Source organism: Podarcis filfolensis, assembly GCF_964270895.1.
Source record: "Podarcis filfolensis genome assembly, chromosome: 3".
NCBI classification, from domain to species: Eukaryota; Metazoa; Chordata; class Lepidosauria; order Squamata; family Lacertidae; genus Podarcis; species Podarcis filfolensis.
The window spans coordinates 51734037-51757347 of NC_139606.1; the positions used below are offsets into that span (position 1 = coordinate 51734037).

Genomic DNA, 23311 nt, shown 5'->3' on the forward strand with positions numbered 1-23311 from the left:
CAGGCAGTGGGCCAGGTGCAGCCCAGGAAGACTGCACACTTCTGAACTAGAGATAGAAAACAATAGCTTTTTTCCTGGAAATTATGCATACTGACTGGAGAATGTGTTTACTGTACCTTATGCACAAAATTCAGTTAAAATAGGCCCATCCCTCACAGCCTATTGAAGATATGTATATTGACCATAGAAGTCAACTCCTAGGTCCCTTCACCCCCCCATAAAATATTTGAGGGGGCTGCCCCTCAAAATTGATGGGCATTGCCATTCAAATTGTGTGGGTGTGCCGTGTCTTGTGATTATGTGTGGTAGGGCTTACTTGAGCCACCAATATTTTATTCCATTTGGCACATCTGATATGCAGCAGGAAATGTCTACAATTTCCTCTTCATGAACAAATTATGTATACATTCTCCAGGAGGCAAGTCTGTTGAGGTGTTTAATTTGGCTCTGTAAAAGTGAATACAATACTGATGATTTAAAAAGAAGATATTTCACATATCTTCTTTTTAGATATAGTAAAATAGTGTCATTTAGTCTCTGTTACACTTATGTTAAAGCAAAATACAATACATCAGACAATGCTGAAAATACCTGCACTGCTTGCAGATTAGTAACATCAGTTTCATATTTCTCTGAGAGTTCAGTTCTCATGCGCTCAATAGCCTCAGACTCCTGCTCCTCTTCCTCATCTTCTCCCTCATCTTCTTCTTTCGGGAACTCTTCTTCCAAAATAGCTTCAATATCTTCTTCCTCCTCCTCCTCCTCCTCTTCATCAGGAACTTCATTTTCAAGCCTAGCAGCAGCCTCCTAAAAGAGAAAATGGAATATTTAATTATTATATTATTCCTGAAAACATTTATGTAAAACAGAATTTATGGCAATGCTTGTTGATTCTTGTTCTCAGTTCACTATTTGTGTAGTGGTACAGAAAAACTGTGGTCTGGAATATATCACAGTCAATAAAAAATAATTCCTGTTGATTTCTAAGGGATTAGTTTTATACACAAAAAGCGTATTATTGTTTTGCCTGTTTATTAAAACTGCTTCCAGCCCAAGTTTTTCCTGCACATTAATTTATATGCCCTAATTTCGAAGTACCTACTCCCTGACTAATATGCAGTAGACACTTGACTATATTTAGACAGCCGTCATATATAAAAAGGGAGTCATGAGTTGGACCCAAAATGCCCTTCTGGGAATGGGAAAGCTCCTATATAATCAGAAATACAGTATAAACAGCAATTTCTCCCAAGTCCATTTATAACACAGTTATCTTTTTTAATAAGCATCATGCCAAACTGAGAGCCACTTTACAAAATCCAATATACACTAAAGTGACCATAATGTTTTTTGTTATTTTTAATGTTTATCTTACCTCCATTTTCCTTTTTGCTTGTTCTACCAAAAGCTCTGCCCTTCTTTGAGCAACCAGCTCTGCCTGTTAAAAAGAGTACATATGATACACACACACACACATTAACAACTGACGTGCTAAAATTCAATTTCAAAAGGTTTTTCATGGGCATCTGAGGATACATGGGAAGGTTAACTTTTTATAGTTTTCCTATACACCTGTGGAAACCAGTGCAGATCCAAATTGCAATGGATGTTCTGTGGTTTTTTGTTTTGGGCGGGGGGTGTTTGGGGATATCTATCCCAAAGCTGGACTGTAAGGCAACATTTGGCTGGGTAGATATACTTAAGAAGGGTTCTACTAAGTTTACAATAATATGATGAAGCCCAATAGCAATATTTCATTATTTTTCCTCATTAAAAAAAATACTTCTTTATGCGGTGACCTGCATACCCTTCAACATTCCTCAGATGAAAACAGGAACATTTTTCACTCCCCCCTAGGACTGTCCATGGAAAATTTGAACACTTGGAGGCTATGAGATAAATGCAAAATTTATGGAATGTATTCCACTTAAGAAATGCAGAAGACTCAGTGAGTCAGGAGCTTTGATTTTGTTTAATGTGTACAAATCTAAACACAACACGTGGCTAATAATGTATTGCCATTAGTTTGATCATACTACAAAACTAATCAAACTAATGGTATTACATTATTGGGCATGTGTTGCATTTGGATTTGTGCAGATTATTCTGTATTGCAACACAGGGTTTTTTCCCTCTGTTGATTTTGTTTAAGACTGCAATCAGTGCATGCTTATCAGAGACTAAATTCCATTTAACTCAAAGGGCCTGGTTTTTTTTAGTAGACATGCACAGGATTGCACTGCAGTTTTTGTTCATAGAAGCCTCCTGACGAGCTGGATCATTTGAATTACTTCAAATTAGCACTGCATCTGCTTCAAGCCAGGTGGGGAGTCTCAAGCAGGCACTCTCATCTAGGCTCCAGAAGGCAAAACAATTCTGAAGTGGTTAGGATACCTATGTGCCAAAGAAATTAGCTGTCCATCTTTTAGTGCTGCACGAATATTTGATTTAAAACTCCTACAATATGAGTTTGGATCCTAAACCTGCAAGCAGGGATACCATACTTTTTTATCTGTGATATACTGCCTATTAATAGATACTGAATACTTACTCTTAATTTTGCCTTCATGTCTTTTATCTGCTGCTTCTTCTCAAATTTCCTAGCTTGTTTCTCTTGCCATGTTTGCACACGCTTGGGAAGAAGTCGGTCAGTAACATCCTCTTCATCAACTTCAAGGTAAACTGCAACATCAGGACAAAGGCAGCGGTCTGCTAAATACTGAGCTTCCTCTGCTGTTCGAGGAAAACCATCCAGTATAAAACCTGTGGATCTAAATGCAAAAAAGTAACTGTCAGTTTTCCATGGACTTCCCAATTAATAGCAAGAATGTAATTTCCCACTAGTAGGCAAGGGATGGGCATAGTGGGATGGAAAAAATCCAATCAGGATTCGTAAGGTCAATATTCCAGGCTCCTTAATGTATCCCTAGTGCAGCTCTGCAACTGGAGAAGATATTTAGGGCTTGTAGGGTAGATTGGCATGATGGCCACTTACTGTGAATGTTCCTTCTGGTCCAGTGTAAGGGAGTGATCCAAATGTGGATTGACTCTACTTTTTATACTGAGCAAGCAGTATCACATGACACAGATTTGAATACCAAGGCTGACTTAGGAGGCTCCATTTCAATTCTGAACTGTTGGGAGAGTCAAAATCTCTCTCTCTCTCTCTCTCTCTCTCTCTCTCTCTCTCTCTCTGTGTGTGTGTGTGTGTGCATACATGACACTGGAAGAAAACAATGGACCCTGTATGTAGACGCTGAAGGAAAAAGAGAGATAGCCTGGACAGACAGACTCTAGTGAATAGAAGCCAATCCATGGCACTTGCAAAGAGACATCTGAAGACTGGGTGGGACTTGATGCTTAACTGACCGGAGAACAGAGGGAGCCAGGAGGAACGAACTGCTTTTGCCAAGGCAGGAGTGAAAAAACTGAAGAGATTCACTCTACCTCCCACAATCCTGCTCCTGCCTTCATCACAACTCATGATCATTACCCAACCCAGCTAACACTTCCATAATCCACTGAAATTTTTAAAATATATAAGTACTACAAACAACAACAGAAATCACACTAATACCAAATCTATGAGAAACTTAGTAAAAAGTTTTTAAATAAAAGCTTGCCTAAACAGTATCTATAAATGATCTGCAAGGCTGAACTGCAGTGGATCTCATATGGTAGTTGATTTCAAAGAATAGATGACACTTATTCTACAGCAATATTTAAATAGAGAAGTGACTAATAAGTTTCATAATTCAATAAAACTAACAAGACTAAGCACCAGCCAGTCTCAGTTACCATGAGTTAGGCTGTTTTTCAGATCTTCTGGGTTCAGATGAAGAGAGGTACTTGTCTTGATATCTTTGACCCAGGATGCTGAGGCAGTGTAATCCTATGCATATCTACCATGAAGTCCCACTGAATTCAATTCTTTGGATCTGAGTTCAGTGGGGCTTATTCCCAGGCAAGTAACTACAGGATTGCGGCCTAAGAGCTATAGATGGAACAAAAAAAGCCAGACCATATTAGACACACAAAAATTACCGAAATGGTTCCTTCATCCACCAATCAAGAACAATGCCGTCAAGCACCTCCATGGGCAAGGCTTCACCTTCTATTAGATTTGCCTTGATTGCTTCTTCTTCGTCTGTTAACAGCATCTCTTTCTGTTGAAATGATCCAAAATACATGTAAGTATTTGATCTCTTCTTCACTTGACAACAGTTTAGAAGTATAAGGGTTTTACATAACTCATTCTCTTTGCTCAACATTTTTGTAACAAAATACTGTATTTTTCCATGTATAAGACTAGGGTGGGGTTTTTTTACCAAAAAGTAGGTTTAAAATTGGGGCTCGTCTTATACACGAGTAGTGCTGAGGGTGTTTTCTTAATTTGGAGTCCCCCAGAATAGGGGGCATCTTATACATGGGAGCGTCTTATACATGGAAAAATATGGAACTTCAATATATTTAAATTATATTGCATAATATTTTACATACTGTAAAACAAAGGTTTGTATATGTATTGATTTCTGTTTCCTAAGAGATACATTTATGGGTCAGGTATATAGGAAAATCCAGGCTACTCTATCTATAATATTAGTTGAAAAACCTTTTTTTAATAAAAAGGAATAGCTGAATCTTTTTCAAGCAACTTTGAATTATTCATTTTCATTTAGCTCTCATGGGAAATTGGATTGCTATAGAAAGTGTGGAACAATGGAAGCACTGAGTTAATTCATTCAACCTGCAAAATTTTTGTTTTGTACTGGGTACAAAGAGCTGGTTGGCTCATGCATATTCAACATTTAATGACTGCACTATCAAGAGATGACTTGCATGTGAGGATGAGCCCTCCAATATCAAATACCACAGAAGATTTTCATACCACATCAAACACACAGAATTGGACACAGAGCTTAAACAGTTGTTGTTGCTTTCCTGAAAGGTGTCTCTATGTGGATGTTAGCATAAGTCCAAGTGGGATTCATGTTCCTCTATTGCTTGAAGCCAGGAGATGCTAGGACTTTAACAGGTTGTCTGCTTGGTTCTATCCTTGGACAAGTTAGAACCAAGAGAGTAAATGTTCTCTTGGATGTACCCCTTCAGACTTCAGGTGTGAATATGCATCCTGTTTTTAATTCACAAAAGCTACTGAACACTGCAAACTAGCACAACAGGGTGAAAGGCTAGGCCTAGCCTTTGACCTGACATTATTTATTAAATTTATATCCTGTACCATCCCTCAAAGTAGCTCAGGCAAGCATGCTGTTGTTCGACATGCAGGCAGGGTTTTTGGTGTATGTCTAGGGAGGACTGTAGCATGTGAACCTCCACCTACAGTCTAAAGTTCCACGGTTTTGATTTTATTATGGGACTTGATTTTGTTCATTATGTAAACTGGTTCAAACATTCATCTCAGAAAGCCATTAATGTATCCTAGGTGTTACCTCTTGAAGTCGCTTAGTTTCTTCTTCACCCTCAAGTTCTTCAGCTGCAGATTGAGGGGATTCAACCATTTCTTGTATGGTAGCCTCTTCTTCATCTTCCTCCTCTTCTTCAGGTCCAACTCTTTTTCCAGTTTTGATCATGATCAATTCCTGTAGGCGCTCCTCAAACTGAATGTGGAAAATTCCTAATTTGTCTGCTAACCAACGGGCACAAACTGTTTTACCTGCTCCATGTGATCCTAAAAGACATATTCTTATAGGGGGAGCCTTAAATAAGAAACAGAAAAAATATAAATATAAATGTTTGGATTTTATAAGAGCAGGTTTCTACTGAATAATACATCATTTAAAATCCTGAGATATTTCAGAGAAAAGAACTGCATTTATTTCTTAAAGGCAGATTATTAGATGATGGTACATGCTTTAGTGTTGGTAACAGAAATAAATTTGCTCTCCTATCCTGCTTGTATGCTTCTCATGGGTCGACCACTATGGGAAAGAGAATAGTGGACTAAATAAGCCTTTGGCAGGGCTCTAAAAGAGGTAGTTAACAGTGCTATCCTATACATGTTTACCCAAGCATAAGTTCTACTGAGTTCAAAGAGGCTTACTCCCAGATAAGCCAGGTAACAGATTGCAGCCTAAATGTATTTCCATTCACTTCAGCTACTCAGCATTCTTCATTCCCTTCATTCAGCTCAATATCACACCTTTTCCCCCTTAGTAAAAATGATAGTCCATAAACGTATACTCATTTAACAAAGTTTTTAGAAATTGTAACAATTATGTCTTCATGCAATGTGCCTCCTATATTTAGGTTTCTCATAATTGAGTTAATACAGTGTCTGAGACTTGGACTTTGATTTATTAATCTCTTATCTACAACAGACATATGAAAGAAGCTGAAAATGTTGCATACTTTCAGTGGCTCATTACGAGACACATATTCTTCGGGGTTTTCCAAAAATTTATCTCTGTTTTCTGGAGTTGAAAAATAATAGTGTTTTTCTCGATATTTAGCTGTGTTTTCAGTAAGTCCTGGGTAAAGGATAAAGTTTTCCTTTAGAATCACTGGACAAAAGTGCTTCGTATCTCCCATTTGTCTCTTCCTCTGAGCAGCTTTTTCTTCATCCTTAAAACAGCAAAATAATTCTGATGAGGTGTTGAGCATAACTTTGATAAACATCCTTAAAAAAATAGTCTTACTTATTGGCATACTTATAAGCATCCAAATGGCTGCTGAAAGCTGCATATCTACCACTGCCCCTCACCCTTAAATGTGATCAGGGCACTCATCTCTGGCGATGCTAATCATATGTAGACAAAGTGGTGAGGTAGGAGGGGATGGGCAAGAGGTTGTTTCAGCAGAGTATGGTAATCATGCCTAGCTTACCCCCCATGGGTGATAACTGCTGTCTGAGTAAATACTCCAGCAGCTAATTGTGAGGTTGCCCCAACAACTGTTTTTTGCATTCTGCAAAAGTAGATTAGCATAGAAAAAACTGATTCTACTTGGTGGCAGCATTCACTGTAACTCTCACTGGATTGTGATGATGTGGAGCAGTCTAAAGAAAGGTAGCAGTAACCTTTATTTAATGATTAACTTCTGTATTAACTTCAGTGAAATGTGAACACATAATGGAAGCAGTCCTGCATTTCAGTGTTATGCAGATCAGTGCTAATGAACTTGTATAGTGTGACAGACTGAATTCTGCACTTGGAATGTAAGAAGGCATTGTTTTCCATTCTACCCTGTATTTGTTGTGGGCAGCACTGTTTCTATTCTGCTGCAGTTAAGTCTTCCTCCAAAAACTATCTTCATCTCACTGCTGCTGTGGCAAAATTATGTAACTTACGTAATTAATTTTGTAAATTACGTTGTCATTACGTAATTTTATTCCATACATTTCATTTCTAAGGAAACGCCATACAAACGGGACCCCCACTCACACAGCAATCAATTAGGTATCATTTGTGAACTGAGAGCAACAACAGCAGCCAATATCAATCATATTTGCTGGCTTGATTTCCATCTGGGACATTGGAAAAAAAAGCTATCACAGCAATTTCTGGTGCCATTTTCATTGGAATTCTCCAAAATTCCTATTGGGCACTCAGCACAAAGTTGGAGAACACAAACCTAATTTTGCATCAAAATGTTAATTCCAGAGTTTAGTATCTCAAATCCATCCTAAGTTGGCTGGTGCTACAACAGACAGCAGCTGCCTTTACTAGTTTTACCCTTTGCTTCTTTCCCCTAAATATGGTTCAATAACGAGGTGCCACAGGATGTACTGTTGACTCCTAAAGTGCCCAAGAAGAGCAATGGACTTGGTCAGACACCCCTCTTCTCTAGAATGTGTCCATTATGCACATACTATCTACATTTCAATAATGTCATAGCACGTAGATAATGCTGAAGAAAACCTCCCAGATCTCAGCACTCCCTTACATGAAACAGTATAAAACATGTATTGAGGCTGAGAACAAACTGCACCATAGTCTTCAATCTGCGACTGGGGGGAAAATGTATTTAAAATCATTGCTAAATATAATCTTACATTTAGGCTGTTACTTACTTCTTCCTCCTCTTCTTCCTCATCTTCATCCTCTTCTTCCTCTTCCTCTTCCTCTGCCAGTGCCTCGGCTTCAGCTTGCAAATCTTCTTGTTCTTCATCGTCATCTTCAGGACCAAATTCCCAGCCATGGTACTTAAAAGGTTCTGCCAGAGATAATCACGCTCTAATTTATTTTCTTTAAAATGCAAGTATAAAAGCATGCAACAGCAGAGATAAATCATGACATATTCTTTCACTAAAAATCGATTGAACATATAACAACTTTATCAGTAGCAGTAATGTATTATCTGCTCCTGACCCAGGCTGAGTCATCATCCAGTGAAGGTTCAAACCTCAGAGCCAGAAGCTCTCGTTCATCAGCTGTCCACCAGAGACTACTGTAAGATCAGATCCAGAGAACATTACCCTGTTCCACTTGCCAGAGGGCCTACCAAGAAAGCACCATAAAATTCTAAAGCTCAGACAGAGATTGGGAACCTGTAGTCCTACATGTTGTTGTAGATGATGTGCAGAACATGTTGCATAAAGAGTAGGACCTTTGTTTTCACAGCCCCAGCCAGGCTGGCAAGTAGACACTCACAAGGTGTTCTGCTACCTTTGGAAGTAGATCATAAGCTCTACAAGCCTACCATAAAGAAACTTTTTATGATGATATAACAGAAGCATCCTGTTAAGCCCTTTCATATTTTTTGAAAAACTAGCACTACTGCTCTTCAAGAGTTCTTGATTTATTTATTGTTTCTTCTTTCAAATATCTCCTGGTCTAGAAATAATGTGAATCAAAAATAATTATGAGACTTACGTTCCATAGATTGAATAGCTTGGTCAAGAAGCATTTGCAGAGTTTGCCCGTCAATCTCCAATTCTGAAACCTGAATTAAAGGTGACTCTGCAATTGCTGCTTCCGTTCTTTGCCATTCATGCAGAAATTGGATAATCTTGCTTTTAAGTGGATCCATTTCTACTACATCTGGGAAAGCATCCTCAGGATATTCAGGTAGCCTGACTCCTGAAAAAAAAAGCAAACTGCATTTTAGATAACAGTTTGACATTGTATGAAGTATATTGCCCCCTCTATATTGATATTCAGGCATGAGTGCCCACACTTATGTAGCCAAAATGGCACCACCCTCACACAGGAGGGAGGTACCGACAGAAACTGGATACTCCACAGTGTAACATTTTATTGCAGGTCCCATTTCTCATAAGGTAATTTCAAATAATGCTTTCCCTTCTCATTGGCTCTTTGTAGCACATGCTTTCAACAAATCAATAGTTCTTTTCAGCATAACATGCTGGTTATATTCAACTCAGTCAGAGTAGATAAACTGAAATTGATGGCCTTAAGTCCATTAATTCCAGTGCATCTGCTAGGATTATGATTTATGTAGCATATCACCCCATATGTTTAATAATTTATTTTTCTCACTATCTGAGAATCACAATGGCTAAGTTATTGCATTGTTTCTTCATGGATATACTGCTAAAGAAAGGGGGGAAAGGAAAGAGGCTCCGTTACTTTTTATGTTATGGTTATTTAATTACATAGTATGTCAATTCAAGTGCACAATTCTTCACTGCAAAACTGGATTTATGGTGGAGAAAGCAAGACATGTGCATAATTGTCATTACAATATGCAACACAGGATCTCTAGATAATTGAATGGCTAAGAAAAGGAAAGAAGGGAAGGCGAGAAGAAGGGAAGGTGGAAGAAAACTTGATCTCTAACCTAGTTCAGATGCAACACTCTTCAGTGGTGCTGGTGGCTGAGGTTCTTCTTCAGTTTCAATGTGTTCTGCTGATTCTTTTGATTCTGTGAGAACAAGCAGAAAATGATTATGCCTTCTGCATGTTTTATAGAAGAGAAGGTTAACCTGTAGCCTTCCAGGTGCTCCTGCACTACAGCTTCCCTCATCCATGACGGCTGACCATGCTGGCTGGGTAGGAGCTGGAACTCCAACTACTTCTGGAGAACCACAGGATACCCATTTGCACTTTAAAGGAAAGGTTCAAAAAGATTTCAAAATATCAAGGGAGTTACTACAGAGATACAATGCTGCAATATGCAAGAGCAGGACTAATGGTAAAGGTTGACATGACCGAAGATGTCCAGGGTGGAGGGAGAGGAAGAAGGCGAAAAAGCTGAAAAGCATGCTTTGGAAGCTACTACAGTTATCTGCAATTTAGGAATTTAAAATGTGGGTACGATACTGGTGTGTCATCAAAATGTATATTATTGACAGAGGAATTATTTTTATTAGTAATTTATTACGCAGTTGGCAGGCTGAGAAGACACAGCCACTGAATTAAACTTAGAGGGACCATATCAAATCCAGCTCTTATTGTTCATTATTCACACAGTACATGCACACTATGAAGGAAATGCTCTGAATGTAATTCTTGCATGTATGTTTTTTGGGGGATTATGGAGTAGTTTGGGCACACATTTTCCATGAGATCTACTAGCTGATCACTTAGTACTAACAATAGAAAACTAAGGAACAGTGGTGATTAATTCTCCTTTAAGACAGGTTTTGGATTTGAGGCTAGAGACAGCTGCTGAGACCTTTTAAGTCCTTGGCTGTCTCAGAATAACCTGGGGAATCTTTGGAAGTATGACTCTTCTTGTTTGTGCTCCTGAGTGAAGTCATGTAAAATTGAACTCTGTAGTTGCAGAAACTAACTTCAGGGCACAGACAAACCCAAAGTTAACAATAAAGAAAATCAACATTTCCACCAATTGTGTTGGAAGTGAAATAAATGGCACCACCCAAATAAATAAAAATAAGTAACATTTTATTGATTTATTTGTTTGTGTGGCAAAATGTATGCACAAAAGTCTGATTGTGAAATCCTACCTGTCTTGCTCTCCTGTTGCTCTTTGGAATCCAGAGACGCTTGCGCTTCATCAAGTTGACCCTCAGTTTCTAATGATTCTGTGATTGGATATATTAAAAGATAAAATCACTATTGAAGATAAACTGGGATTCTTTACATAACTGAGACACACTTAAACACAAATTCATGTTAGAACTAAAAACTTTTGGGAAGCACACAGTTTCCATGAGATCTACTGGCTCACACAAAACATCATTTGTGTGGTGCTGTCTATGTACAGTGCTAAGGACTCAGCTATGTACAATTCTAAGGCTTGGCTTTTTTGCAGCCTGAATATCTGAACTAGGGTACAGAAAGATGTTATTACTAGAGAAGATATGGTCGAAGGAAAATGGAAAAGGAAGATAATACAAGACAAATGTCTTTGTTAGGCAAAAATCAATGGTATTGTGTGCAAATCTTTGACAGCGACATCTTTACATTATTTCATTACTGAATAAATGATATTTGAGAGAAAGTAAGTGCAAGCAAAGGCATAGAATAATGTGGCACAGAGTTTCTTTTAATATAAGAAAGGATAAGCCACATGGTACAGAAGACCAACCTCCAGATTTTTCTTTCTCTTTAGTCTCGTCAGAAGCAGAAGGTTGTATTGTTTGGCCTGATTCAGTCACTGGTGGCATTTTGGTCTGTGATTCAGATGCAGATGGATGATCAAAGTCTATGGATTCTGTAGGCACAAGAAAACACATCCTTCCTAATGTTCACAAAGCCACTTTAAATCTTCAAGGATAGAAATCCATAGTATCATTAACAATATAAGGACTCTTCATGTGTTTTAATGTGTTGGAAGCCACCCAGAGTTGCTGGGGCAACCTAGTCAGATGGATGACATATAAATAATAATAATAATAATAATAATAATAATTATTATTATTATTATTATTATTATTATTATTATTATTATTATTATTATTAACTAGGCAACAATTCTCTTTTTAGACTAGATGTATGTTCCAATAGGTAGGCATGTTTGAAATCACACAGGAGGCAGAAGAACAAATAAGGCATGGTTACATACATCCCAGTGATTATGACTAAAGGCAACTCTGAATTACAAAATATCAAAGAGATGTCAGTCATGTTCAGAACTTGGGATATTTCCCTAGATAAGTCATCAGGGACAGAGGCTTTTTAGTGCTGGATCCATAGCTATAGAATTCTACCCCACCCCACCCATGATCTACATAAAGCCCACTCTTGAGATATTTCTAAATTGATTCCAATGACTTTTTAAAAAATTATCTGTTCCCAAAATGTCCTATTCAGGCTTTTTAAAATTGTTTTACCCGCTGCTTAGTCTTTAACTTCAGATAGCTTGTCAAGAGGACATAACATCATGAAGAGTGCATAAGATCTAACAAGCATAAAACCAACAACAGATGATAACATCTATACAACAGAGTTCACAGCCACACCAAATGTGTTTTGGCCCATCCCTAGCTTTGTTTACTTACCTACTTCTGGTCCTCCTAACCTTCAGCCGCTCTCTTGGATCTTGACCTCTGTCTGGTTTCAACTATACATCTGCCTCTAGTCGTTTGATTCATGATTTATTGCTCTGGAAAGTGCTTGTGTTAGACCATGCATCTGTCCCATTAGAATAGCCTGCCAGGGTCCCAGAGTCTGACACTCAAGAGTCTGACTACTTCTGAGGCCTGAAAAGTATGCTTAGTGGCAACATTTGTCACTGTGTAATGTATGAAGCCCCTCTTAGTCAAAGAACACAACTAGAAAGTTTCAATCAACATTCCTTAGACTCAATGCCTGCAGCAATAAAATTTGTTATGCTTGCTTTGAGAGAGAGAATAGAAACTGAGTATATGTAGTTATATGCAGGTGAAATCAATCTGCAATAGTATATTGAACAGGAGTAGCATCATCAGGCAAAGGTCAGCATGACTGAGATGTTTGATTAGTCAGTGTTTGATTATGGAAATCAAATTGTAGCTTGGGGAAAACATGCTTTTCTCAGGCAAAGAACTGTGGCTCATCTTCAATACAGGCATTTGTGCATGACATTCTTTTTTCCTTGATGAGTAACTGTTTGAATAGAAGATAACAAGTACCACCACCCAAAAGCTCACTTTATCTCACACAGAAATATTTCAGCACCTTCTATAATTTTTTTAGGGTTCAGTTCAGAACTTTGTTCACGAGTCCCTGAGCCGGAGGAAAAAGAGAAGGCAAACGTAGCAAATTCCTCCTTTCCATCCTCCAGCAGCAACCTGCACTGGCTATCAATCCCTTCTGCAAACAGGAGTCTTTTCTTTTACAGAATCCAAGGAGTATACCTTTTCAGAAGGCAACTCCATTAATTTTAAAACATGTATGTTTAGTACTGCACCTTGAAATGAAAATGGTTGTTTTTTTAGAAATAGCATACCGAATTAAAGAACCCGGTAGTTACGTATGGAAGTGAGAGCTGGACCATAAGGAAGGCTGATCGCCGAAGAATTGATGTTTTTGAATTATGGAGCTGGAAGAGACTCTTGAGAGTCCCATGGACTGCAAGAAGATAAAACGCATCCATTCTTAAGGAAATCAGCCCTGAGTGCTCACTACAAGGACAGATCCTGAAGCTGAGGCTCTAATACTTTGGCCACCTCATGAGAAGAGAAGACTCCCTGGAAAAGACCCTGATGTTGGGAAAGATTGAGGGTACAAGGAGAAGGGGACAACAGAGAACGAGATGGTTGGGCAGTGTTCTCGAAGCTACTAACATGAGTTTGACCAAACTGCGGAGGCAGTGGAAGACAGAAGTGCCTGGCGTGCTCTGGTGCATGGGGTCACGAAGAGTCGGACACGACTAAACAACAACAACAGATTCTTAAGTATTTTTTTTATATTTAGCAATGCCAAGTGACTATCAAAGGGAAGCATTTAAACTTTAGAAATAAATACATACATTAGATGACTGAAAAATCATTCACATATTCTGCATTTTGCACAGAACTATGTCCAAAATGAATGCTACCTTGGCATGTGCTTTATAACAAGTTGAGATTTGAATTTCTTATGCACAAGCACCCCAAAAAAGGGCAAGAGTGAAGATGCTCACTCTTGTGCAGGTATGCTCATTCAGAGGAAGCAGCATCTTCAAGCACTTCTCAAAAACTGCTTTTTGCAGCGCTTATGCATATGGCAGGAGGTATTATATTGGGAGCTGAGGTCCTAAGTCATACAGGGTTTTGTGGGTCAAAACTAGCACCAGGGCTGGCCTAGGACATTTTGCTGCTTGAGGCAAAGGACAAGATGCCTCCTGCCCAGCCATTCAACATGCAGAAGCCTGCCAGATTGACAGCTACCTCTTTCCTCAATGACAGCAATAAGAGAAGCATCCTCCACTACACTCAAGGGCAGCAAGATAGTTTAGAGCAAGTCAAATAGTGAGCACACACAGGGAAGTGAATATATGGGGGCTCAAAGGAATGTGGCGGGCACCGGGGAGGGGGAAACTTCTGTTGCTGCTGTTGCACCAGAGCATCTGCTGCCTGAGATTAGCTGTCTTACTGACTAATGACCAGCATTCTCAATTGGGTCCAGTGGTTGAGCTCAAATTCACTGGATCAGCTTCCACACAGAAACAATTCCAAATATTGCTATTGCATTATTTTTTTACCTCTCTCTTCGGCAAATTCTTCAGCTTGCAGTTTCAGCATTTCCTGCAGTTCTTTTCTGCAATTAGTAAATTGTACAGATATTTATGAGAAACTGATTGAAAACTCTAGCTCATTCTTCTTTAAATATATTCCTGGAACAGGGTACAAACCAATAAATCCTAATATTATTTTATTAATAATATTTGCTAGTTGCTTTTCTCACAGACTGCACTAAAGAAACTTACACTGAAAGCAATTACGAACTGCAAAGTTAAGAGCTAAAAACACAGCTACTCAGATAAGAGGCCAGAGCAGGACTAATACATAACAAACCAAATTAATATACCCACAAGGCAACAAAATGAAACTACAGTCCATTGAGGGCACACACATTTATCTCCATAAAGGCCTGGACAAATAACTGTGATTTTAACTAGTGCCAAAAATTCATCAGGGTTGGCACCAAGTCTGTGGAAGGAAGACATTCCACAGCAGGGGTGCCTGCATCAAAAACACCCTCTTATAAATTGCTGCATAGTGGATAATTGACAAATGTGGCAATGATAAAGAGGAAATCCTTGCTAAATTGTAACATCTGGGCAGGCCTATGGGGTACAGGTATTCCATCAAGTAAGTCCTAAGCAGTGTAGGGATTTGAATGTTAGAACAAGCACCTTGAATTTATCTCAGTAGCAATCCAGCAGCAATGCACGGCTTCTCCAGAAACGGTGTAATATGTTATTGGTAGGCTGTCCTGCTTAACAGCCTACTTGCAACTTTTCAAACAACCCCAAATGCAGCTCCATGTAGAGGGCAAATGGTGTTTCGTTTTTCAAATATTTTACCTTGCTTCTTCTTCCTCTTGTTTCTTCTTTAAAGCTTCGTCTGTTAGCCTTTTTATAATTTTAGCATCAACTTCTGCTTTATTTGCTTGGTACAGTCTAGTGAGCAATACCTTTCCTGCAATGTAATAGAAAAAGATGCTATGAAATAAGACTTAGAATTTGCATATAGTTTCAAAAATTAAAGAGAAATTTCATATATCATGGACATATCATTGTACAGTTTAGGGCAGGTCTGTTTCTGAAGGAACTTTTCTCCCTTTAGTGGATTACTTTTGATGCTCCATAGGCAATTAACTCCTTTTCAAAAAGTTAAGAAGTTTAGCTGGCAAGAAAATGGAAAAAATAATAAAGATAAGCTTTTTCTAATTGACCTTAATTGATGCTTGCAGGTGGTTTTCCCCCAAGCTACTTAGGATAGTTCAGTGATAAAAAAAAAATAGTAATGGGGCACAGAACCCTGGTTCAGTTCCTGGCAACTCTAGTTAAAAGGAACTTGACAAGCAGACTGAGAAACACCTCTGCTAGAGACCCTGGGGAACTGCTTCCTGCCAGAGCATACATTGTTTGGCTAGATCAGGGCTGGGGAATCTACATATACAAAATCAGAGCCTGCTGGATCAGACCAAGGGTGCATCTAGTTCCAGCATATATATCCTACTCAACAATGGTAAGAGTCACATCCATTGCTCTGTCTGCATTTGCACCTGGCTCCACCCAACACTGGCATGCAGTCTTTAGAAGGTTACTGATAAGTCCATTTGGCTGAAAAAGGTTCCCCACCTTTGGGCTAGATGAACCTATGATCTGGCCCAGTATAAGGTAGTTTCCCATGTTCATATACTTCCCACCCTGGAGGATTGTTTCAAAAATAGCTTTAATGTTAGACATTCAATTTTAAATATGCACCGACCATTTTGTTCAGCATTCTTCAAGCAAATCACAGTATCTGGTAGAAGTTCTTTTTCTACCAAAGCTGCCCAGTGTTCTGTCGATGTAGGAAAATTATCCAAGACCCATCCTCCTTTTTCTGCAGCTCCAGGATATCTGTATTTATTTGATTTAGAAAGCTGTAATAAAACACTGCCGTTAATAACAACAAATAACATTGATGAAGCTATTAGTGAATTGCAGTGTAGTAGTTAGATTGTCGGACTATGGCTGGAGAGACCTAAGTTCATATCTTCATCATTTATGAAGTTCTCACGGGTAGCCTTGAGCCTGTCAGTATTTCCCAGCCTAATCTACCCAACAGGTGTGTTGTAAGGGTAAAATGGAACAGCATGTGAATACTGTCTTAAGTAATAGAATTCTGATCAAGCATATCAAAACGAGCTCACATATGGTACATTAATGTATTAGAAGGAAGAGAGGGAGTTGCAAATTTGTGCCAGTTAGTGGTTGCTTCCACACTGGCCCCTTTCCTCCTTACAATTGTCATTCTTTGTTCATTCACTGTCACAGAGAATCCAGATGGTATCGTTGACAAATTGTTACAGCCAAGTGTTTTCTGTATTCCTCAAATTTGTTCAGTTTTGGTAACAACAAATATTGCAATAAAACCCAACTACAGAGCCAGTCTGTATAGTTAAAAAGCGCTAATGGGGCTTTTTAAAAGATCCATGTCCCTTCAATTAAATGTTTCCTGTTTGCAGGTTCCACATTTTGTATCGCTTCTCATCAATCATAGTTGGGGCATTAAATGGTAAACTCTTAATTATTCCTTGTTTGAATAACCTTTATTAATTACCCCAATAATTAAGAAACATGGAGGGGGGGCTTTCAAAACTGATTTCCTCTCATTCCAACTCCTCTGCCATTTTTATAATGTTATTTGCCAATAATTAAAGACTTTGGCCACGGTAGAAACTGACAATGGAGTAGCAAACAATGCAGCCCTATGCATGTTTATCCAGATGTAAGTCCCACTGTGTTCAATGAGGCTTTCACTCAGGTAAGTGTGCACAGTGAGCAGTCTAAGAGGAGACTTTCTAGGGGCAATTAAGAGGCAACTCATCACACATCTCCTGGCTGTGAGGATCAGAAAGCAATAAAATGGACAGGACTCACAAGCAGGAAACTTTTAATTAATATGGAAAGGTTGTTCTGGGAAGTTTAACATTATGTAGGAGATCTTGGTCATGAGGAAGCATTTTGCGGGATGGTAATATGTTATATTAATTACTGTGTGCAGCCTCTGTTTCCTGCAAAAGGTGGGGAAGTTGTGAGATTAGAAACAAAGGTGCACCAGAATGGTGATGCTCAAATGACTGATGGGAGAGCCTCTGAACTCTCATGGGAAAGCATTCATACTCAACAGTATACAAGCAACTGGTGTGGTGGGATGATGCCATGGAACCGCCCTCCCAACAATAACACCATTGCCGCTGATTACCTAAACAGTGCTGGTGTGGGGCAGGGGGGTGGAGTTTGGGGCTGGGAGGGGAGCACCAGTAGCAGCACCAGACTGGCTCCATTGATGTGCCTGCATAATCCCAACTTTGTCTCCACCCTGCTCCACTTTGGTAATCAGCAGTGCTGCTGCTGCTGCTGTGAGGGCAGCTCCTTCCTACTATGCCAGCTGTCCCTGTGTACACAAAGCACCAGCTGTTGGCTTTAAACTACCCTATATTCTTAAGTGAAAATATTCCAAACCTATATTCAAAATAGAGAACTTGAAAAGAAAATTCATGAAAATGCACATTATGAGTAACATTTTTTGAAATAACAGCACATTTCCTGGTACTTTTACCTCGGTAATTGCTTCTTCTAATGCATCAGCGTATGCTTCTGGTGGTAGCAGTATTGGAGAGAACCTTACAGCTTCAATGGCTTTCTGTACTATCTCTTGCACCTCTGGATGCTCAGATGTTACCTCTGAAGTCTGGGGCACTGAGGTTTCTGTTAGAAAAATGTAAATGGAAATATGCAGGTGAACATTAGATTCATTTTGCCAGAAACATTGGTTTGACACTTTATACCTGTTTATATAGGGAGATGGAAATGGTTAATGTAGATCAGGGGTCAGTAACCTTTTTCAGCTGTGGGCTGGTCCACCATCCCTCAGACCATGGGGTGGGCCACACTATATTCTGAAGAAAAAAAATGAACGAATTCCTATGCCCCAGAGATGCATTTTAAATAAAAGCACACATTCTACTCATGTAAAAACACCAGACAGGCCCCACAAATAACCCAGAGATGCATTTTAAATAAAAGTACACATTCTACTCATGTAAAAACACACTGCTTCCCGGACCGTCCACAGGCCAGATTGAGAAGGCGAATGGGCCGTATCCAGCCCCTGGGCCTTAGGTTGCCTACCCCAATGTAGATTGACCAATGAGAAAGCTCAGAGGCGGAGCCTACCTGGTTTTGAGGCTGAGCCCAGGGGTTTACCATAGAGAGGTAGAGGAGTGAGGGTCAGACAGAGGCAGAAAAAGTTGAACATAGTGGTTGTGACAGAGTGGGAGACAGGGATAGAACTGAGAGAGAAGAGTATGACAGTGTGAGACATTGCCACACCTGGTTAAGGGCGTGCATTTGAGAAACCATTCTGAACATATTTAAAAATTGTTTGTTCTTCAATAAACTTTAATCTTCGTTGTTGACTTTACAACCTGACTGAGACTCAGTATTTCACCAGAAGAAACCTGGTTGGTGGCAGCAGAAGAATAATGCAGTGGTGTACAGGTCAATAGTCCATGAAACGACCGGGGGCTCTGTATGAATGCCACACTCCCACAGGTGGAAAGGGCTGAGGCAGGGATCTTTACTTCTGTCTTTATAGAATGTCATTAGAATGGTCATCCTCTAGGCATTTCTAGCTACATAGTGAATGTGTAGGGAAGAAAAATGCAGGCAGAAGAGCTAAATGCTGGGCAAATTAAGTACCTTAAACAAAGGCAGACCTATCAAATTATCATTGATAAATTATAATAAGAATTGCCCAGGCTACCTCAATGGACACCCATTTCTTTGAGAAATGCTTCTGATGGTGACGTATGCTCACCACACACTCATCTCAGTGGTAAAGCACATTAGTGAAACAACTAACTTGGGCTAGTGCACAGGCAACAGTCCTCTGGTCCATTTCTGAGCCCACTGCAAGGAACGGAGATATCTCAGAGACTGCCTTCTCCTGCATGAACCTGCCCAAGTACTATGATCCTCATTCAATGCCTTTTTCTGGATCGGTAGTCTGCAGTGGGGCAGGTAGGTCCTGGGTAGGTCTTCCTTCTCATTTGTGATGTCCCACCCTTGCAAAATGCTCCCCAATGTCAACAGACTCCATTATCTTTCCCAGGTGAATAACTTTTTACTTAACCAGGATTTTAGTTCGTTTTAGCTGTGTAAAATCCAGATAAAGCGTTTTCCCACCCCACCTCAAATGTGTATTTTTATTCCATTTTAAAATTTAATAGTACACAGGTAACTCACAAGTTACGCATACTTAACTAGTGTGCATTCAGCTTTACAAACTTGGCAAATAAAAATAAAAATAGGGTGGAAAGTGGGCAGGTGTCTGGGGAAAAAAGACTTTGGCAATTACACTCACCATTGAACCCATTGTGATTTGACTCTATACCCAACTTTGGCTTTATGAACTATCCCAAGACGCAGCCCTGGTGTAAGGTGAGAGTTGTCTGTATCATAAACTGCTTTGAGAGGTTGCTTATGCTCTACATAAAATAAATAAATAAACCTGTCATCACTAATAAATAAAATGCTATGACTAACAACACTTCCATTTTGAATAGCTAACTATTGCTACTTGCTATGATCAATAATACCAATTTCTTCTGCAGCCTGGGATGGAGACAACTCTTCCATTTCACCTTCATCTTCTTCTTTTATGGTACTACTTTCTAGGCATAGAAAGAAAGAAAAAAACACATGGACGCATATATGTATTCAGTGTTGTGGACAATCGTTTTATTTGTTCCCATTATCTTCTCTCTTACTATGTAAGGACCCTGCCATTGGCTGCATCCGCTAATGTTACAATCAGAACACCATCAAATGGATGCTTGTGAGAGCAGACAGGTGGGCATCTCCAGGGAGGAAAAGGCATAGATAACCTAACCAAGGGGAGGGATTTCAAATGCATATCAAGTAAGCACATCCACCTTTGTGGCAGGATCTAGAATCCATCTAGATTTAAAGCAGTATGTTGAGACTGAGCACAAATGATTCTGGATTAAAAAACACACACAGCACTATATTTCTGTGCTACAAATGGATTGATGTGTGTACACAGCCATAGTTTCAGATTCTGACCTGTTCTCACAAACCAAGTTACTATAATACCTTTTTGGCTACCAGATGTTGTAACACTATGCTGCACTGAACCAGCGGTAATACCCTCTTCATATTCATCTGGTTCTTTGTCACTTAAGTCTTGGGCTATCAATGCCGCTGTAAGAGAAAATTAAATATGGAGAAGATCCGTCAAGAAAAGACAACTACATTTTCTATTATAAAAGGGTACAGCATACATTTTTACAGGGTAGCAGGGCACCAGTCCAAAGGGGACAGAGGAATCACCAGCTTCAAAGCCTTGCTGAGCTCTGCTGGCCTCAGGTGGTGCTTGTGCATTCCTCCCCCCAATTAAAAAAAGATTGTTCTTCCCAGCTCCAGGAATGGTTCTGATTCCAGCAGCCTCCCTCCAACTACCCCTGCAGCAGTTCCTTTTTGCCTTCTCCACCATAAGTGGTGGGATAGCATGGCACACTTACACGAGAATAAACTTAACTGAACATAGTTTTTTTTTCTGAGTAAGCATGCAGAAGACTGCACTGCAAATGCCTTGGAGTTTGATACTACTTGGATTACAATATGATTTAAATATCTGAAATTGCTAACCATACTATTTGCATAACGTGCGCTGCTCTGGTTCGCCAGAAGCGGCTTAGTCATGCTGGCCACATGACCTGGAAGCTATCTGTGGACAAACACCGGCTTCCTTGGCCTATAGAGCGAGATGAGCGTGCAACCCCAGAGTCGTCCATGACTGGACCTAACGGTCAGGGTCCCTTTACCTTTACTAGGGTACACAACCTAGTGTCCTCCAGATGTTCTGTACTATAACTGCCATAAACTCTGACCAATAGCATGCTGGTTGAGGCTGATGTTTTAGTTTAGAACACCTAGAAAGCACCAAGTTGCCTATCCCTGCTGTAGTAACATCAATGATTGCCTTTCAATGGGAAGGCCTTCCAATATAACACAAATAACTAAACACCTCAAATTTTACATAAAACAACTTCACCTTGCTCCTGGTACAGTCGTTCATTTTCCATTTTTTCTTTCACTTTCTGAATGCCTGCCTGAATTGCTTCATAGCGAGTCTGCTCAATGAGCTGTAATCTTGCCTCTTCAAATTGTGCTTTAAGAAGATCCTCCATATCAATGACCTAAATAAAGCCATTGAAAGTAAAGTATCAGAGGATTGTGGGAGAGAGAAAATTATGCCTGCACAATTTTTCTCAAAACATAGAAAGTGGAAACTTGAAGAGCCCCACCTCCTTATGTCACCTGCACCAACTGATGCACCTACTGCCAAGTCTGGTAACGAAAGCTGAAACCTCATAAAATAGAAGTTAACCTTCATTTGATGTCATTTATTTTCACTGAAAAATATTTTTCAAGGATCCTTGTTTTTGATACTGACCTATCCGTCCCTGTATCTTTAAATCTGATATATATCCCCTCACCTTTATTGCAAACTCTTTTTTTACTAAACATCTCATTGGGGAAACCCCCCCCCCATTTTTTCTCCAAGGTCCTTTGAATCTCAAACTGGGCACTTAAGACAGCCCAGCCCACTTACTCTTTGCACCACTGGGCAGTGTGCAGGCAGAGGGAACAGCTCGCCTGATTGCTGAAACTCTATGGTGCCACCTCTGGAAACACTGAGATGGTGAACTGCAGCTTTCAGCCCAGCAGGATCAGGTGACTGAGGAAACCAATAAGGACCCAGCTGGCCTTTCATAATTGCTGTGTCTGGCCTGACTCCTCCATTGGAGCAACTCATTGCTTATTGTGTAGGTTGAGATGCAAGCCCTGCCTGAATCTGCGTAGCTACCAATCTATCTACCGGCATGAGACCTGGTCTCATACCTTGACTTTTGTTTATTCAGGATCCTATCTTTGGTTCCTTGTTAGCAAAACCATCACATGACTGGGAGCCTTAATGCAATTTAAATAAAATAATCTATAGACTAAATTATTGTCATTTATACACAAGTATTAATTTATACCTACCTTTCCCTGATAATAGTTTGCAATCAAGCCACACAAGGTTGTACGCCCAGATAATGGAGGTCCAAATACTACTACTTTACAAGGTGGAAGAGGCATAGGTGGTAGAAGATAGGGACGGGGATTCAGCATAAACTCCTTCAGGGCTTCTTCACTTGAAAGCATATACATCTTACCTAAGAAGCTAAAAGGAAAACAAAATCATAGTACGACAGGCTTAGGATGATTGCACTCACATTAAGGCACACTGGATTTTGGCCTACCCAAGGGCATAGTCTGTTGATCCCATGATAATTTCCCCTTGTTTTAAAGCCACAGGACATGCTCGTCCCCATCTGCTGCGACGCCATCTGTATCTAGGTGCTACAAGTTTGTAGGCTGCAAGCACCCGGAACAGTTCATCCTGTATGCCAAAACAAAAGAATTAAAGTGCTACATTTATTTTACAAAGTGAACAAATATCTTCACATATTTCCAAAAATTACTGCACTACATTTACATACTACTGATATGTAGCTTTGCCTATGTAGGATACTGCACAATCATAACAAGGGCCATAGGAGTTAAGGGACATGGAGAGGGAAAACTGTAATTAATTTATTGTAAATATTTATATACTGCGCTATTATGAAAACATCTCAAGGTAGTTGTATCAAAAATGCAAGAAAAATAAAAT

General features: G+C 39.5%; 1 protein-coding gene across 6 annotated transcripts in view; it reads right to left on the minus strand.

The window, feature by feature from the left end:
- The window catches only part of AK9 (adenylate kinase 9), a 74598-nt gene that overhangs the window by 35137 nt on the left and 16150 nt on the right, over window positions 1-23311 (minus strand). For all 6 annotated transcript variants that reach the window (XM_083608490.1, XM_083608489.1, XM_083608486.1 and 3 more), the window contains 20 exons: window positions 22899-23038; window positions 22639-22819; window positions 21644-21788; window positions 20683-20790; window positions 20166-20240; window positions 18125-18273; window positions 16286-16442; window positions 15376-15490; window positions 14551-14606; window positions 11473-11598; window positions 10889-10966; window positions 9760-9843; window positions 8832-9038; window positions 8030-8172; window positions 6370-6582; window positions 5451-5717; window positions 4045-4166; window positions 2552-2771; window positions 1376-1438; window positions 592-807 (listed from right to left, as the gene is read on the minus strand). In XM_083608490.1, coding sequence (XP_083464616.1) covers window positions 592-807; window positions 1376-1438; window positions 2552-2771; window positions 4045-4166; window positions 5451-5717; window positions 6370-6582; window positions 8030-8172; window positions 8832-9038; window positions 9760-9843; window positions 10889-10966; window positions 11473-11598; window positions 14551-14606; window positions 15376-15490; window positions 16286-16442; window positions 18125-18273; window positions 20166-20240; window positions 20683-20790; window positions 21644-21788; window positions 22639-22819; window positions 22899-23038 — 2865 coding nt within the window. The remainder of the gene's footprint in view (window positions 1-591; window positions 808-1375; window positions 1439-2551; window positions 2772-4044; window positions 4167-5450; window positions 5718-6369; window positions 6583-8029; window positions 8173-8831; window positions 9039-9759; window positions 9844-10888; window positions 10967-11472; window positions 11599-14550; window positions 14607-15375; window positions 15491-16285; window positions 16443-18124; window positions 18274-20165; window positions 20241-20682; window positions 20791-21643; window positions 21789-22638; window positions 22820-22898; window positions 23039-23311) is intronic.